This window comes from Abramis brama, assembly GCF_963993115.1.
Source record: "Abramis brama genome assembly, chromosome: 10".
NCBI classification, from domain to species: Eukaryota; Metazoa; Chordata; class Actinopteri; order Cypriniformes; family Leuciscidae; genus Abramis; species Abramis brama.
The window spans coordinates 38,652,368-38,670,349 of NC_139972.1; the positions used below are offsets into that span (position 1 = coordinate 38,652,368).

General features: G+C 38.4%; 1 protein-coding gene across 1 annotated transcript in view; it reads left to right on the forward strand.

The window, feature by feature from the left end:
• The window catches only part of rsrc1 (arginine/serine-rich coiled-coil 1), a 147,283-nt gene that overhangs the window by 84,160 nt on the left and 45,141 nt on the right, over positions 1 to 17,982 (forward strand). Inside the window, exon 6 of the mRNA XM_084126103.1 lies at positions 721 to 772. Coding sequence (XP_083982229.1) covers positions 721 to 772 — 52 coding nt within the window. The remainder of the gene's footprint in view (positions 1 to 720; positions 773 to 17,982) is intronic.

Genomic DNA, 17,982 nt, shown 5'->3' on the forward strand with positions numbered 1-17,982 from the left:
TCGAAAGCGAGGTGTCAAAAACAAGCAGATTTCCAAGCAGAGCTTGATGTGTTTGTCATCTAAGACACAGTGGAGTGACAGTTTTACATTAAAGCGGGTCATTATATTTCCCTGTCATCACCCCAAATGACATTTTTAGAAAGTGACACCTTTACAGTTTGATAAATCAAATTTATGCTGAATAATGTGCGTTAGTGCTGTCAGCGACACCCACATTCTCCGATGAGCTACGGTGAGCCTTGCAGGATCCACATTTAAATTTCATCCTATTAGCATTTAATTTCTCTGTAATCCTACACACCTTCATAACACCAACACACACCAGGCTTTCCCGCGTTCGAGAGCAATCTATAGCCCTTTATAACTTCCTTCCCTCATCATTCTTCTTTCTTGACAATTAAGAGGGTGGAATCTAATAGTGGAGGTATTGGAATTATATCTGAGCCTCTTCCAGAGCCACTGCGAAATCTCAACCTGTTTAGCCCTCGTACGCATGTTTACACACACACGCACACACACACGATCTGCTGGGATTTATTGTCATTTGTACATGACTGAAGATGTGATCTTGAGGAAATTATTCTTTTTTTAGCCCTGCCACTGAAGCTGCTTGCTTTGCTGCTCATGTTGGTTCTGTGTACTGTTTGACTATCAAGGTTGGAGTTGTGTTTTATTATCTTATTTCCTCAATTTCATAATGACATCCTCTGTGTTTTCCAGACGCCTGCAGAACAGGCCAAAGCTCGACTCCAGCTGGTGCTTCAAGCTGCAGGTACCAGTCCATTTACTCTGTTCTCTGCTCATGTGGCCAGTTATTACCTGAATCACATACTACATTTGTTCAAGTGTGCAGCATACAGCTCAATTCAATGTGTCTGGACTTCCATTCCTAGTGTAAATGAACCGAAAATGGCAAGTGGAAACATCTTTTTCTTGACTAATTATTCAATTGAACTGCCGTGAGAACTAGACGATAGTCTCTGAATTAAACATGTAAACCATGATAACGGTTCAGTGTAGTCGTACTATAATTTGAAAAATTAGTGTTCTGCTCCATATACTGCAGTACATGTAGGAAAAGAGTAGCCAGTGTACTGTACATACTGTGCAATAAACATTATGCAAAATATGCACCTTATAATACAATTGTCAACTAAATACATGCATTCGTAATCCATCAGTTTTCTGCCTTTAACTGGATAGTAAATACATGTATTATATTATATTATATTATATTATATTATATTATATTATATTATATTGCATTACATTACATTACATTACATTACATTACATTACATTATATTATATTATAAATTCTAAATGCTGTAAATTCTAGTCAGCAGAAATTAAAACCGTTGCTTTTGACTCAACATGAGGAATTCAGAGAATTACATTTGTTGACCATACGGTTCAAAAGTTGAAACCTAAGTGAAACCCTAAATTGAACCATGGTTTACATCGACATTGACTTTTTAATGTGTGCCAAAGTTCTCAACTTTTTACCATTTGGGTCTCAGAGACAGTATATAGCAGAGACGGGACACTTGTTTTGCAGTGAATGGGAGGAATTGAAAGTCCCAGTATGGCGGCTCTGGTAAAAGAAGTCCCACCTTCCAAATAAAAGAGCCATTCACATTCAGCCATTGCTTGGATGACAGTTTAAAACTTAAGCTTGGAAAGCATTGTTTTTTTGTTTTGTTTTTACATGTTAGTTTTTTTTTTTTTTTTCTCCTTTCAGTTAGATCATAATCTGTAAAGTCTGATGTCACTCGTCAGCATTTCCGATGCCAAAAGCAAACAACTAACGGTGCTAATGTACACTAATGTAATGTTGATGTGAGATCTCCATACAGTGATTCATCTTTTCTGAATCTGTAAAACACTGGTGTCCGGGACGCCATGAGCCCAGAGACTGTAGTGGACACTGTGAGTTTATTAAAGCTATGTGTGCTATGATTTTATAGTGCTCATAAACGATTTCTCTCATAGTATTCTCTCTTGAAATACGTGGAGGCTTGGACCTGGAAACAGAACAGTCGCGTCATGACTGGAAAAGGACTGGAAAAGTAATCAAATTCATTGCCTGTAAAGAGTGGGAATCCTGAAAAACTTTTAGTTCTTATAGACCATAACATAATTATTTTAATTAATTATATTGCCAAAAAAAAAAGCAGCTGTCACTGTGACAGAAGTAGCAGAAATATCTTCACCTCCAGTATGAGGGCCTTAAACACTGGGGGTCCTCTGAGTCATCGAGGTTTAAAACGGGTGTAAAGGACTGAACTGTGTGAAACGTGCGCTCATTGATATAATCCAGTTGGTCTGCCATTTTATATCTATCATTTTTCCTGGCTGGAGGCTTCAGTAAATATTTAGTTTATACATAGGGTTACATTTCAACTATATTTAATGGTGCAACGCTCAAATATGTGGAAGTGTGTAAACTGTTCCTGTGCTCATTTACCCTACATTCAGGCTGAGTTGCACAATTGGCCCCAGATCTTGTCAAGGGTGATAGAGAAATATAAGCAGGAAAGTCACTAGCTAGATCACAATGAGGTAATGAGTAAGAAGAAGGATAGACCTGTTGCTCTCGCAGTTTTCTGTGTGTGAAGAGGTCATTCGAGACACAGAGCGGGTGGAGAATACTCATGACTAAGCTAAATTGACATACTTTTTAAGATAAAAGGAGTCCTAAGCTATTTCAACAGCAGCACATGTGTGTCTTTCAGTCCAGAACTCACTCTCAACATGTTCTGTTTCATCCTTTCATCCCTGGATGCTTTCTTTTGTGCGCTTTGATTATGCAGCAGATGTGACCGTATGCTTTTTACTTTTTAAAGTGCGATCCCTGTGAGTGTGAGTGTGTGTGTGTGTGTGTGTGGACATGCAGTGACCCCACTGTCAGTCGTACAGGAAACATATAAAGGGACGGTATGCCATACATCATCTAGCACTCACCCACCCATCAGTCCTGGCAAACACACACACACACACTGCTGCTGCTAGTAGGAATAGGCAACTGAAAACACATAGCAAAAACTGAATACAAGGATATTTGAAGTTAAGAGCACACAGGTGACAGAAGCAGTCGTCCCGACACCAGCACTCATAAATACAAATAAAAGAGCAGAGCAAGTGAAGCGAGTGACGGGAAACATGCTGACAGATGCTAGTTCTCTCCAGCATGTGTTCATTTCTTGGGATCCGCACAGAACTGATATGAGTTATTGTTATTGATTGGTCTCTGGTCAGCCCTAATATGACCCCTGTTGTGTTTTGACAACTTTATTACAACATTAAACTCATAAACTGACACAACAGCATGTCTCTGAAATACACATTTACACTAATGTTTGTTTTTTGCAGCATAATAAATCCAGGTTGAGTGACAAAATTCATATTCAAATATTCAAATGCAACATTGTTCAGAAGACATAATCTGACATCAGTACTTATACGTTATACTCCCAAGATCTAAGGACAATTTAAAAAAAAAAAATATTTATATCAAATAACAATGCAGTGTTATACAGTTGTGGTCATAAGTTTTCATACACCTTGCAGAATCTACAAAATGTTAATAATTTTAACAAAATAAGAGATGTTATGCTTTTTTTCACTATTGTATTGTATATGCTACTGCCCTGAAGAAGCATTTTCACATAACAGATGTTAATGTACAGTCAGCAAGACCGAACTTCACCTTACGCTTGATTCTTAATGCTGTCATTACATACATATAAAACGTATAATTGTAATTCAGTTGTTATATATCCAAAAGGGATTACATGCCAAGATACTAGCAATCTTTTTAATAAAAAACAAAACAAAAAACATTGCTAATATATCGGTGTATAATCCCTTATGGCAAGTACTGAGTGTTTTTTCTTGTTTGCTCTTCCCTCTACCTCTTCTACATTACCTGGATATATACACAGGTATAGTTAATATTATATTTATACTGGGGATCTTTGAATAGTAAGTTGCACAGAACTACAATATATTATTATCAGAGACTGGAAGTGCAGATCTTGGTGAAATTAATTAACCACAATTATTTTTATTTTTTTTATTCCAAAAGTTACAAGAACTGTATGTTCTTCAGAGTAATCAATGGTGTTGAGGGGGGAAAACAAATTTGCATTCTTTAAAAATGCATTTTAGTGAAATAATGCATATAATAACATGAATATGAATTGTATTAATACTAATATATGAATGAAAATAATCACCCTGTGGTCCTCTTGGAAGTTTGCTGAGGCCCCCTGGTGGGCCCCGTCCCCCGCCCGAGAACCGCTGGCTCAGAGGACTTAAACTGGTCCTCTCTCATATATTAACCAGAATTTGCAGATTTTTTGTGTTCAATGCTGACAGTATTTCATTAATTGTTCTTTGTGTATTTTTCTCTCTCTGTGTGTGTAAGGTTGTATCCGGGAATGTTTGTTTGAGCGCGTGCATGTGTGAGGTCATGTGTCATTGATAACTCAGAAGCTGTTGGCTTGTAAATGTGATGTCACAGCAGTTGTGACTTCATGCCCCTCTGTGTTTCATTCTTCGTCAAATGTAATGTTGTAAAATGAAGCATATCAGCTTATATTGTTTAGTGGTGATAAACAAGCGAGGACCGGTGACCTGCACCCCCATCTCTCCGCTCTCTCTCTCTCTCACGCTCTCTCTCTGAGTCTGTGATCGAGCAGATGTTGGTGGTTTTGGAATGGTAATGTCGTCTAACTGAGAGCCCTGCCATGCTTTAAGCCCTCTGTTCCTCTGTACCCCCGCCAATCGCTTCTCTCCAGCTTTTTCTCTCTATTCCCTCGCTTTCCTTTTTCAGCGAGGTCTCCTGAGATCTCTAAATCCTGCCCCAGCGCTCTAAGCTGCCCCCTCCTCCTGTCCATGTGTGGGAGTGTGTGTGTTGATGGACTCGGCGAGTGTGTGTGAAACAGATCATCCCGGCGTAAGCTGCTCACACTCAATAGTGGAGGGGCCCCGGCAGACCTGTAATGAGGTCCCTCCTCGGGTCCCTCGCCCTCGGGGGCCCGAGTCTCACGCGAGGCCATGCGTTTAAGGCCCGCTTCCTAACAAACACTCTCGCTGATGTGTGGACAAACATTCCAGGCTTAATAACGGCCGGTTCGTTGCGAAGGATAATGCAGAGAGTCAGCTGTACGTAATTGACGACTCCATGAAAACATATACACTACCAGTCTTATTATGCACACTTGATCAAAAGTGACAGGGAAGACATGTATAATGTTACAATAGATTTCTTTCTATTTTATCAAAAATGAGTACAATTTTAAGCCGCACAAACTGCTTGCAGCACTAATAAGAATAAGAAGGACTATTATTAATAATTCAGCAGCAAATCAGCATATTAGAATGATTTCTAAAGCATCATGTGACACTGAAGACGAAAAGAAAATTAAGATCTGCCATCACAGGATTAAATGACGTTTTAAAATAAATTAAAATAGAAAACAGCTCTTTTAAATGAATTATATTCTGTAGTATCACTGTTTTACTGTGTTTTTGATCAAATTAATGCAGCCTTGGTTGAGCATAAGAGGCTTCTTTTCAAAACATCCACAAAAAAACATCGTAATTATTAATCGGTAAACAAATTTGAGCTGTTTCCGACACATCTGCCACATTCTCCACATCTTCCGACATTAAAGCGCTGAAAGGTCAAAGTGCATGAAAACTGAAGCGGCGTCCTCCATTTGTGTGCTTTAAATAAAGCCCTTCAGTCACAGCTAATTAGAGACTGTCACGCTTGTTCTGTCGCTCCTCTGCTGAGTTTCTGAGTGTTATTCTGCAGCTCCCGGAGAGAGAGAACAGGACTAGCTTATACTAAACACAAGCTGACTGATTCTCTGCGTACAAGCAGCATTAACTGCCCAGACTCCTGCAACAGATGTGAGGCCAGCAGACCACATACATAGAGGGTGTCACATTTCACACACACACATACCTGAAGTGGAACTAATAGGCTAACATGGAAAGCCCGGGTCAGAGTCTGTCTTTGTGTGAACCGAGAGAGGAGAGAGTGATGAAAGACATGTTCAGATATTTCATTATTGCACAGCTTCATTCCAGTGAAATGCTGTTTGTCTCATTATCTGCTTTATTTCACATTGTCTTTCTCAGTGGCCACCCACTCAATCTCAGGAGAACATGTGGGGTGGAAGTGCAGAAACAATATGCATTATTCCTACATGAGAATCACGTGCTTTCAGAGGCCTGTCACCTCTTTTAGCTCCTCTCAAGTGCTTTTGGGGAATCCAGAGTGGAAAAACAGCTCTTTTGTTAAACGAGTGACAGTGACGACTCGCGTTTCAGAGGTTCAGTGCTGACGCGCGGATGTTAGTGACATTAGTGGAGCGGTTCATGTTGAAGGAAAGGGGACAGGGGACAGGTCAGTAAAGCAGGGGGTTTATGTGACATTACCTCACCGTTCACAGTCATAATCCAAGAGTCTTCATTCACACAAAATACAGGAATACGCTTGTACCGCATGTCAGAGTCACTTAGCTTTCCTAATGATTTCCAGACACAGGCCTCGGAAAATAAACCACAAGAGTGAAGTTATAGTACTGTAATTTATCCTGATTTATATACACGGTTTAAATAATTGGGTTTATGAAATGACATTTCAGTGTTTTCTATGAGCCTGCCCTGGTTTAAGTAGTTATCATGTTTTCATTTAGACAATTTTTTTAATGTTTATTTTACTGCATATATATATAAATGTAAATATGACCTTACACTGTTTAGAGATGCCACCTGAACTCCTCCATACTGTGCAAGTGTTTGTAGTGAAAGCTCAGAATAATGAGTCAGGTGTGTGCTGGAGCGAAGTGAAGTGTTCAGCTGACGCTGTTTGTGGCAGATTTCAAACAGCGTCTGGTGAGCTCTCGAAACCAAACCTCGTGTGTTCAAATCCAAATGGATTCATTTATTTATCTCTCTCTCCCTCTCTCCCTCTCCCTCTCCCTCTCTCCCTCTCTCCCTCTCCCTCTCCCTCTCTCCCTCTCTCTCTCCCTCTCTCCCTCTTTCTCTCTCTCTCCCTCTCTCCCTCTCTCCCTCTCTCCCTCTCTCCCTCCCTCTCTCCCTCTCTCTCTCTCTCTCTCTCTCTCTCTCTCTCTCTCTCTCCCTCTCTCCCTCTCGCCCTCTCTCTCTCCCTCTCTCCCTCTTTCTCTCTCTCTCCCTCTCTCTCCCTCTCTCCCCCTCTCTCCCTCTTTCTCTCTCTCTCCCTCTTTCTCTCTCTCTCCCTCTCTCTCCCTCTCTCCCTCTTTCTCTCTCTCTCCCTCTTTCTCTCTCTCTCCCTCTCTCTCTCTCTCTCTCTCTCTCTCTCTCTCTCTCTCTCTCTCTCTCCCTCTCTCCCCTTGTGGGTAAGTCACTATATTTACAAATTACCATAGCAGAAAAAAGAGAATATTTTAATCATGCTGTTTTCCATAATTTCTGCAACATATGGTATAAATGATTTTGATGCAAATGTATGCGCTAATTATTTGCAGACGAGTTTCAAACAGGCCTGTGACTGAAGTGGAATGAAAGAAAATTTGCAATCACCTTAAATTTGACTAACCATTTACTGTTAAGTAAACTTTGCAAAGTAATTTAATTAGCTTGGCCCGCCTGCTGGGGTTTGTAGGTTGCTGTGAGCGCGCGGAACAATCCTGATTCCCACGACAGCATTTATAACTGTTGCTCTAATTAGATGAGATGCAATAAATGGGTTTAAAACAGTTGGTGTAGTGATTGCTAATATTATAATCGCACACAACACTATATTGATGTTTCTATTAATTAGTTAATCGCGAACTAAATTTGTAGACAAAATCAGCTTTTCATGTGCTGTCTATTTTTTGGACATAAAATGTATATTTTAAAATGTGTCAGTCGACCTACATTGGTATAATAGATGGATGTTCTCTCTTAAGCCGTTTTACAACCTAACGCTTTTTGATTTTCTTAGTTTGTGTAAACCTACTTACTGTAAGGTTCAGAGTATTTATTTTTTTCCCACATGTTTAGTACAGTCATGTGGTTTTGTTTCATTAATACAGTGTATACTTTTTTCTTGATTTACCCTGAAAGAATGGAAGTGAAATGTGACAACATGCCCCATAGGTGAGGTACATGACCATGTGACAGCTTACAATGTTATCTGATCAAATCAAAAATGTACAAGACAAACTTAAATATTTTCTCAATAAAATACAATGATTATATTTTTTAAAATAAAATAATGGCATTTTTTAATAATGAAAAATAAACACATTTTTTAGTTTGACCACAAATTAAACACAGCTATACAGCATAGTTCAAAACATTAATAATTTCTGAACATTGACTCTGTCTTTATTCACCTTTTTCTCATGTTTTCTCAATAGAATTTAAAGTATAGAGTAGAATAGCATAGTTCTAATAGGGGCTCATTGTAATGCAGTGTGACAACATGCCCCGCCTGCACAACTGGGATTTAAACCCGACTAGTGTCTTCTGCTGGTTAGATCAGCATTAAAGAACTATCCCAAAGGGTTAAATAACAGATATAAGATTCAAATAATATGTGATTTCTCTAATTTTAAATAACATAAAAAAACAGAGATACATTTTTTTACAAAAGTAAGACATTGACTTTTGCTATTGTTAAATAAATGTTCAGTGATATTCTCTATATGGTGTTGATTGGAAGTATTTAAAACAAGTGTGTTACAACTAGCCTGTGTTAGGTTGTGCCCTGCTTATCCCTACTTTATCTACTGGTCCCCTCTCTCTCTCTCTCTCTCTCTCTCTCCCTCTCTCTTGCTCTCTATCTATCTCTCTCTCTCTCCCTCTCTCTCGCTCTCTCTCTCTCTCCCTCTCTCTTGCTCTCTATCTCTCTCTCTCTCTCTCTCTCTCTCTCTCTCTCTCTCTCTCTCTCTCTCTCGCGCGCTCTCTCACGCTCTCTCTCTCCCTCTCTCTTGCTCTCTATCTCTCTCTCTCTCTCTCTCTCTCTCTCTCTCGCGCGCTCTCTCACGCTCTCTCTCTCGCTCTCTCTCTCTCTCTCGCTCACTCGTTATCATTTTGCTGTTGAGCAGAGTTAGGTTTAAATATGTTCATGTTTTGCTAACTCTGGCCATTTTAACGCAGGGGCACATCTCCACCCATTAAGGAAATATGTTTTTCATTAAGCGGTTCAGAACGCCGCGACTACAGAGGCCGGACGGTCTGATGCTGGGCGAGACATTAAGTCGTGAATGATCAAAAAGTCATAGTCCTGTCCTTTAAGATTGTTGTTGACAATTTCTCTGACAGCCCTAACTAGCTCACCCACTGATTCCAGTTTAAAACATCGGCACACGGGAAGTTTGATCGCAGGAGTGAAAAACAGCTTCGACTTCGCCGCGGCCTTGTATGCATTATCTCATTCTCTCTCTATCAGCGCTCGGTAAACGCTTTTAAAGACACTTTCACACCCACACCATTATTTACAGCAAGATTGAAGGGGAGAGTTTAAATTGAAGTAATAAAAACCTCTTTGTTTTAGTTTTTATTGGCTCATTCATCATCGCTTTATTTAATGCGAGAAAATGATTGTGCCATCCGTGGCTGCCACTAATGGCTGTATACTCTTGTATTTTCTTTGTTGATCGCAATGAATGAAATTAGGATAAACAACCTTCCTCGTCGTGTATAATCAAGGCCTGATTAATGGATGTGCCGTTTCAGCGCTGCTCCTTATTCCAGAACACCTGATATCTTTCCCATAAACAAGTGCTGTTTGTCTAAATGGAGAGACGAAATGACGCATTTGATGAGTTTCTGATTGACCCTGTCCCACAGGCGGCCCATTCTTCTCTGTCTCTTAGCGAGTGCTTTTCGGTGACTAATGCTCTGTCAGAAAAGAGGCACGAGGATTTATTAGACATGCTGATTAATGAGGAAGCCGCCCCACCCCTTCAACTTGGCTGCCCCAAACAACATTTTCATAATGATGTGAGCCGTCCATCCAGAGAGAGAGAGAGAGAGAGAGAGAGAGAGAGAGAGAGAGTCTGTGAGAGAGAGAGAGAGAGAGAGAGATTCAGCGAGAGCAAGAGAGAGAGAGAGAGAGCGAGAGTCTGTGAGAGAGAGAGAGAGAGTCTGTGAGAGAGAGAGAGAGTCTGTGAGAGAGAGAGAGAGAGAGAGAGAGTCTGTGAGAGAGAGAGAGAGATTCAGCGAGAGCAAGAGAGAGAGAGAGAGAGAGAGAGAGAGAGCATGACTGTGAGGGAACGAGAGAGAAAGAGAGAGAGAGCACGAGTGTGAGGGAACGAGAGAGAGAGAGAGAGCATGAGTGTGAGGGAACGAGAGAGAGAGAGAGAGAGCATGAGTGTGAGGGAACGAGAGAGAGAGAGAGAACTTAATTCGGGCACTAAATTTGACCGGGCCCGCGACAAACCCAGGGTTATGGTCATAAGCGGTCGCTGGAGTCACTTGAATCATGGATGCCTGTCTCTATTCATATCGAGTTTTGTGTCTTAAGAACAGATGGCGTAGTTGTGTTTTTTTGTCTTTTTGACTGCGGCTTCTTGCTTTTTTCCATCCATATTTCTTATTTTCTCTCTCTCATCTGTCAAGCTCCTTTTAAGACCTAGCCTCCCATACTTAAAGGGTGGGGTTGAAGAGAAATAAACATTTAATTAATTCTCAATTTTTTTTTTCTGTAGTTGCATATTTCTATCTAATTAGCCCAGCAGCAATCAGGGCCTTGGATAAGTATCCACCAGATTCCCTCGTTTAAGATAAATAAATAGCAGAAATTACACCAGAGCTCTTTCATCTCCTGCAGAAAACACGCCGGGAGAATTAATGTTAGTAGAATTTTTTTTCTTCCCTGTGTATTTGCGTTCTTCAGGTATTCTCTCTCTCTCTGTACGCTCCATCTGTATCACACATGTGTTGTACTGTATGCCTGCAATGAGCCTGTGTGAGTTTGAGGGAAACTAAGATAAAGATTCTCAGCATTTAGAAGATCTGGACAGTGTTAAAGGCAGTGTGACTGATTGAAGGATGTCTCTCAAACAAGAACGTCACTCAGAAACTTTGGGAGAATGCACCAAATGCTTGGCTCATGCAACTGCAAATCCCGAGAATCGAGTTGAACAGTTAACATCTTATTTGTAACACTGAACTGTAATTCTTAATCTCGCCATTCATTTTGCTCAGACACACAGTAATCGAGGAGTTAATGAGTGAGAGAGGAACCCAATTCCTGTAGGCCTGATACATCTCTTGTAACACTTCCAGCTTTTCCTCCCCCATTCACTCTGCAAACAGCGGATGAACATCTTAACTATAAATATATAATCTCTATACACATGTGCCCGTAATCCTCCTGGATTACAGCCCGAGAGGAATTACCACTGGATTTCAGCGCCTTCCTTTTCTCTCTCACCTCGTCTGCTTGCCCTCGCCTTGTAAACATCAACTCTTGGCCCTGCCTGCCAATACCCAGCTTTGATAAAACTGTATTAGCTTCCTTTGGCCGCCCAAAACAGATTACTGAATAGAGAGAGAAGGCCATTATTGAATACGTGGAGCAGAAACTATTTATGATTGTGTAAGTAATCTGTAACCCGTCCCTGGATCCCCTCATTTTCTTGGTTGCCTCGCTTTATCTTCTATCCACAGACATCTTTAGTAAGGGCTGCACCTGATTTTTTTGGTCTAATCGCTTATTTTTTAAGATCCTCTGATAGCAGGAGATCATCTTTAGTCCTCAACTCCATTGTGTTTCCCACCACCGCTGTGACACCCTGATTCTTGTGCAGGAACGAGGCCTCTGCCAAGCCGTAATCATTCTGTATCTGATCACAATGCAGCGGAGGGGAAAACTCACAGATTTGGGTCACTTGAACGTGTAAAGCCAAGCTGTAATAAATTCTGCATCTGATCACAAAGCAGTAAATGGGGAAATTCATAGAGTTAAAGTGACTATATTAATGACATACTTTGTTTACTGAAATCAATTTTAAAACATTTACGTTTAATGTTGCTGTTTCATTCTGCTTTGACTGGTAGTCAAAGTGTTAGTAAGATTGTTATTGACCATGTTTCAAGTAAGTTTAAGTAAAAGGAAGAAATTATGTATTTAAATTGTATCTGATTTATTTGCATCTGTAAATTTCCATACTTTTTCAAATTCTTCCAAGGCCGTTCAAAATTTTCATTAAACTGCAAATTTGGTGATGCGTTTTATTGTTTTGCAGGTACAATCTGACATATTTGTTGGATGTGTGACGCATTATGACTAATATTAGAGATGCACAGATTACAATTTTCTTGGCCGATTCCGATTTTACTGTAAATGTGACCAAAGCAAAAATGTACTTTTCTTCAATGCAAAATTTTATTTTCATAAAAAACAAGAAAAAAGACAGTAATAAAATAAGAACAAATAAACAAATTTAAAACAACAGCACAAATAAATGCAATTGAATAAAGACAGATATGAAATAAACACTGCTTTTTTCAGGTGGGTATACAGTATATTCAGGTAAGAAATACTACAGAAATTAAAGTAATCAAATGTAAAATAACACTGGATTGTCTTCATTGTAAAAAATTAATAGAGATTAATGCTTACAATTAGTTACAAAAGTTATCCAGTCAAGGGCAGAGAGTGATTTTCTTTGTCTTTTTTTTTTTTTTTTTTACATGACAGACATCAGCATGAATATTAGGCTGTTGTCACTTTAAAAGTTTATGCATGGAGTCAATATACTGTTACACAACTTAAATTGATTAAGTTTCAACGCTGACTGTGTTTACCTGATATTTACCTTAAATTTACCTGAAAATTCGCCAAGACGGCATTTTGACAATTTTGTGTATTTGACTGTTTAAGCGCAGTAAGCCACTCATTTTGGTACTTGCGACTCACAAGCTGCTGAAACGAATGAAACGAGTGAGAGGAGGCGGGTGTGTGTCACTTCACCGTCAGAGAGAAGAGAGTGAGAACTCGCAACTGACATTATTGCCTGTGCCGCTGGCAACAAAGCCGACCGGCTCAGAATCGGAAAGACGTGAGACTGTCGGTCGGTCACCGGTCCGAGCCGATCATGCAGAAAAACGGCCGATTCTGGTCCCTGGCCGGTTGATCGTGCATCTCTGCTTGGATCGTGTGTGCGCAAGGTCCGGAGTTTTCAAAATCTTAGGAAACTTGCAAAATTTCATCAATTTCTGATGCTAGGCCACAGGATAAGAAATCTAGAAGTCTAACTGTTAAGCGCCCGTGCGAATAGCTGATTAACTTAACCTTTATTAATTAATAAATGCTCAGAAATTCAACCAAGGTACAAAACATAATTAGTTTGCAAGGAAATCACTCCAAAATATATATCCATAATGGAAGCACACATAAAGCATGGGTAATTTTGTTCTTCAGGAAAATCATGGATAGTTCATTAAATTTTAACATACTTTCATAATTTTTGTACGTTTTTTTTAACGGTTTTACGGTTTATATTTCTCCTAAAATTTAAAGGTATAGTGGAGGATCTTTCCGAATTTTAGATAAGACCCGCCCTCTCCACTTTTTTAATAAGTTTGATTGATTCACCAGAATGATTGACAATTAGGAGGACCAATAGTATAGGTCAAGGGTGCCCAACCAGTCGATCGCGAGAGTAAATTGTACTCTGGTTTGCCCTTTCTCTCTCTTCACCGCTCCCGCATCTCAGACCTCAAAAACATAAAATATTAACCTTTATAGCCATAGTATTTCTTGAGTAAAGAAAACGCTGTACTTATTTTAAAAAACAGTTCTTTATTTAATCTTACAAGATCACTGATTAGCCTACGTTCAGCTATGCGCTGGCCGGAGGAGGAGGGGCGGAGCTACGAGGAGCTATGAGCTGTGAGGTTTTGCTTGACAGTCTAATCAAGTAACAAGATTTAACACAAGCTGTTTTAATGCTTTTCATTGGTTGTTAAATATTTGTAAAATTCACTGACATACATAAAGTTTGACCAATAGCATTGATTTATAAAACAAATAACAGCGAAAAAATGATGGGCTGAATTCGAAATCGCATACTAACATAGGCTACTCATACCAGTGGCGGATACAGAACGTCATTAATAGGTGGGCCTGGTGAATATACGGAGGGGCCTCGGGTTTTTTAAGCTTATACACACCTGATTCCCGGGCTCCGTATTAGAGCTTTCACACTGAGCGTGGATGCGGTCTGGCGATGCGTTCCATGTGCGGTGCGTAGAGGCTACAGCAGTGCAGAGATCGTTTCCGCACCGAGTCTATTTTTGCTGTGCTGCACGCGCTGAATTAAAGTGCCAGCGCATGGTTCGTGGTCAAAATGAACACAGATTGACATGAAAATATAATAATCTCACCATAAATGCGTTTAATTAAATGAAATGTAGTAATCTCACCATAAATGCATTTAATTTAATTATACTCTTTTTCACAGTCATCTTTATAAGGCTAGCCAACTTTAAGACCAGGGTAAAGCAAGGAAAACTACAATTTACCTCAACAAGGCGACATAATGAACACTTGTCTCATTCGTGGAGGTGAAAAAACAAGTTCTTTGTGACATGCAAGATTTATTGTATTAAAACTTAAATGCAAAAGAAAAGGCAGGAGAGTCGGCTGTTTTTGTCAATTTTAAGTTTTAATTTAAAATCTTTGCGATTTTAATATAAGTAGGCTACATGGTTAAATATTTTACCACTTGCTTGAGCAACTTAAAATATTTATAGAAGTAGCACTGAATGATACGTTGTTTAAATTGTGTTAAAACGTTTATTAAAGAGTGTATGTGTACAATGAGAATCGCAATGCTGACAAAACTTTTTTTAAATAAAAGTTGCTGAATAACTTCTGGATCATTTGAAATACAAATAGTGAGTATGTTTTTGATGAAAAAGCCACTAACGTTAAGTGTCTCACGACCATCCTCCTCCTCCTCAGGCATGACATGGTCCAGAAGTAGCCTATATTATCATCTAGACGTGTTTTTTTTTTTTTTTTTTTAAGTGTGTCAATGACAGCTGTTTAGCCATAGCTCAGTTAGGTTGCCGCTGCGACGGAAAACTTTTGGTCCGAAACGCGCCCGCGCCCGCGGTGTTGCGTGATAGCATCACTGGACTGACACGATATGTCAACATAATATATTTATTTTGTAGCTATTTTTCGTAGCTACTGTACATACATTTTTATTTTAAAAAACTATTAAACATTCTAAAAAACTATTACAATGAAATTATTTCATTGTATTATTTTCAAATTATTTCAATTATAATTCATGATTATTAAAATTAAAAATGTAAATTGTTTTTATTAATCTGATTGGGTGGGCCACCGATCAATCGTGCCCAACCAGGCCCAACCATAAATCCACGCCTGATTTCAAATACATATCAGAAATAGCAAGAGTAGTATGTTAGGACGCTAATCTGAATTCAGCCAGGATTTTAGCTAGGCACGTTACATTATTAGTAGGGACTCCCTGGCATTCCGGCTCGTTGACTCAGCTCACTGAAAAGATCTTTTGGGTCACAAACGGCTCTTTAGAAAATAAATGTTTTAACTATGACTTTGACTATGATAGGTGTAAAAAAACAGTTCTAATTAAATTATTAAACGAAATCAGACTCACAATGTCTAACAATTTTTTTTTTTTAAATGCCTTGATGTGTTCTAAAAAAAACTAAACCTTTCCATTTAAATTACATATTTTGTATGTATAGAAACAACATTCAAAACAATAATATAATAGAACCCATATTAATTTTTTTTTTTAAAAATCAGAAAAATAAATAGGCCTAGGCCTAACTGAAAGGATTAAACTGGTCCCTCTATTTCTCTCTTCTTTATTGCCATGTTATAACCAGCACTTTAGCATTATAACTAGCATGAACACACACTATTATTTTAAATAAAATTATTCAATATTTAATTATTACATAATTATTTAATTTCTATATAGGCTATATTTTTAAAAATAGAGTCGCCTCTTCTCCATTATATATGGATTACAGCTACTTTGCTGTTTGTTTTGTGCATATTAAATCTGCAGATGCGCTGTGAGTAGCGACTGGCTTTCTGTTTGGACTGGTAGATCTCGGCACACTGATAAATCTAAAAGTAGATCTTTGTTCAAAAAAGGTTGGGCTCCCCTGGTATAGGTGATCCACCCGGAAGTAAAAAATCCTCCGCTATACCTTTAAATAGAAAAATATTTCTACAAAAATCACATTCTCATGTAAATTTACTGTACACACTGTAAAAAAATTCCTGTAGAAATTACAGTAACTTACTGGCAGCAGTTTGCCAGTAACTTACTGTAAATTAAACTTACAGTAAAAATACTGTATTCATATTTACAGTACATTATTATATTTTTTACTGTAAAACACAATGTTATGGTCTTTTCTCCAGTAATATATTTTAATACAATAAAAATATTACTTTACACTGTGAATTTACTTTAATTTGTTGTCCACTTTTACTATTTATTGTAAAACTGTACAAATTATTGTATTTCAACAGGTCTCAGTAGTAAAAACTAGTAAATAACTATAAAAAGAAACAAAAGACTGTTTAACTTCTTTTATTGATTTAATTGTTCAATTGTAATACTTGAAATAACATTTCAATATTCTTGCAGATTGTACTTTCAGTTTTCCAAAAACTTGAAAACATTTCATTTATACATAGAAGTTTCATATTAAGAGCATTTTAAAACAATTCATGAACAGATTCAGTCATAAGAACAATCTTAAAAATGTACAAATTCAGAAAACTCCTGTGTAGAATGTATTTGCTCTTAGTAGCTTAATAGTTTTGCCAGCTGAAATCCAGAAACTCCTTAATGAAGGAGGATACATGAGGGTTCAGGCCAGAGTTCTTCCTTTGCACCATCTTCCCACTTATTTTGCTGACCTGGAACTTTGAGGAGCACTTGCTGTTGTCAGGGTTAATCCTCACAATGAACCTTTACATAACAGAAAAAAATTGTTAGATCATTTGATGTGTAAAAATGTCTAACAACCAGAGGTGGGCACAAATACATCAAAAACTATTTTGTTACAAACTACAAATACTGGCTCATGAAATGTAACAAAATAAAATACAAAATACTGATGTGAAAAATGTATTTAAATAAAACAAGTAATTAGTATTTTGAAAATACAAAAATACTCCCACAATAATCTTAAGTCTTCTTTTTTATTACTGAAAGGTCAATAACACAAATAGTAGCAATAACACAAATATGAGAAATGTGTAAATTCAAAATGGCGAAGTAGCAAAATAAAAAAGCATGGCCATTGGGCATTTCACTAAATCTCTACAGGGCCTGAAATAGCTCCCTCTGACGTTAATGGCATGTATAGCTAAGTTCACATCAATGGTGTGGTAGGCTGCCCTTAATAGCAAAACGTGTTTGATGTAGGCTACGTAGCCATATTATCACCGTTACTCTACTCGTGCTTTAAAGGGATACTCCACTTTTTTTGGGAAATAGGTTCATTTTACAACTCCCCCAGAGTTAAACAGTTGAGTTTTACCGTTTTTGAATCCATTCAGCCGATCTCCGGGTCTGGCGGACCCACTTTTAGCATAGATCATTGAACCAGACAAGACCATTAGCACTTCTCTCAAAAAAATGACCAGAGTTTTGATATTTTTCCTATTTAAAACTTGACTCTTCTGTAGTTACATCGTAAGACAGACGAAAAATGAAAAGTTGTGATTTTCTAGGCTGATATAGCTAGGAACTACTCTCATGCCTGCGTAATAATCAAGAAACTTTGCTGCCGTACCATGAGTCCAGCAGGCATAATGATATGACGCAGCGCCTGAAAAAAGGTTAGTCTAATAGGTTAGACAAACTTAGTCCCGGTCACGTTGGATGTTATACCGAGCTGGGGACTATTTTCAGGCGCTGCGTCATATCATTATGCCTGCTGGACTCATGGTACGGC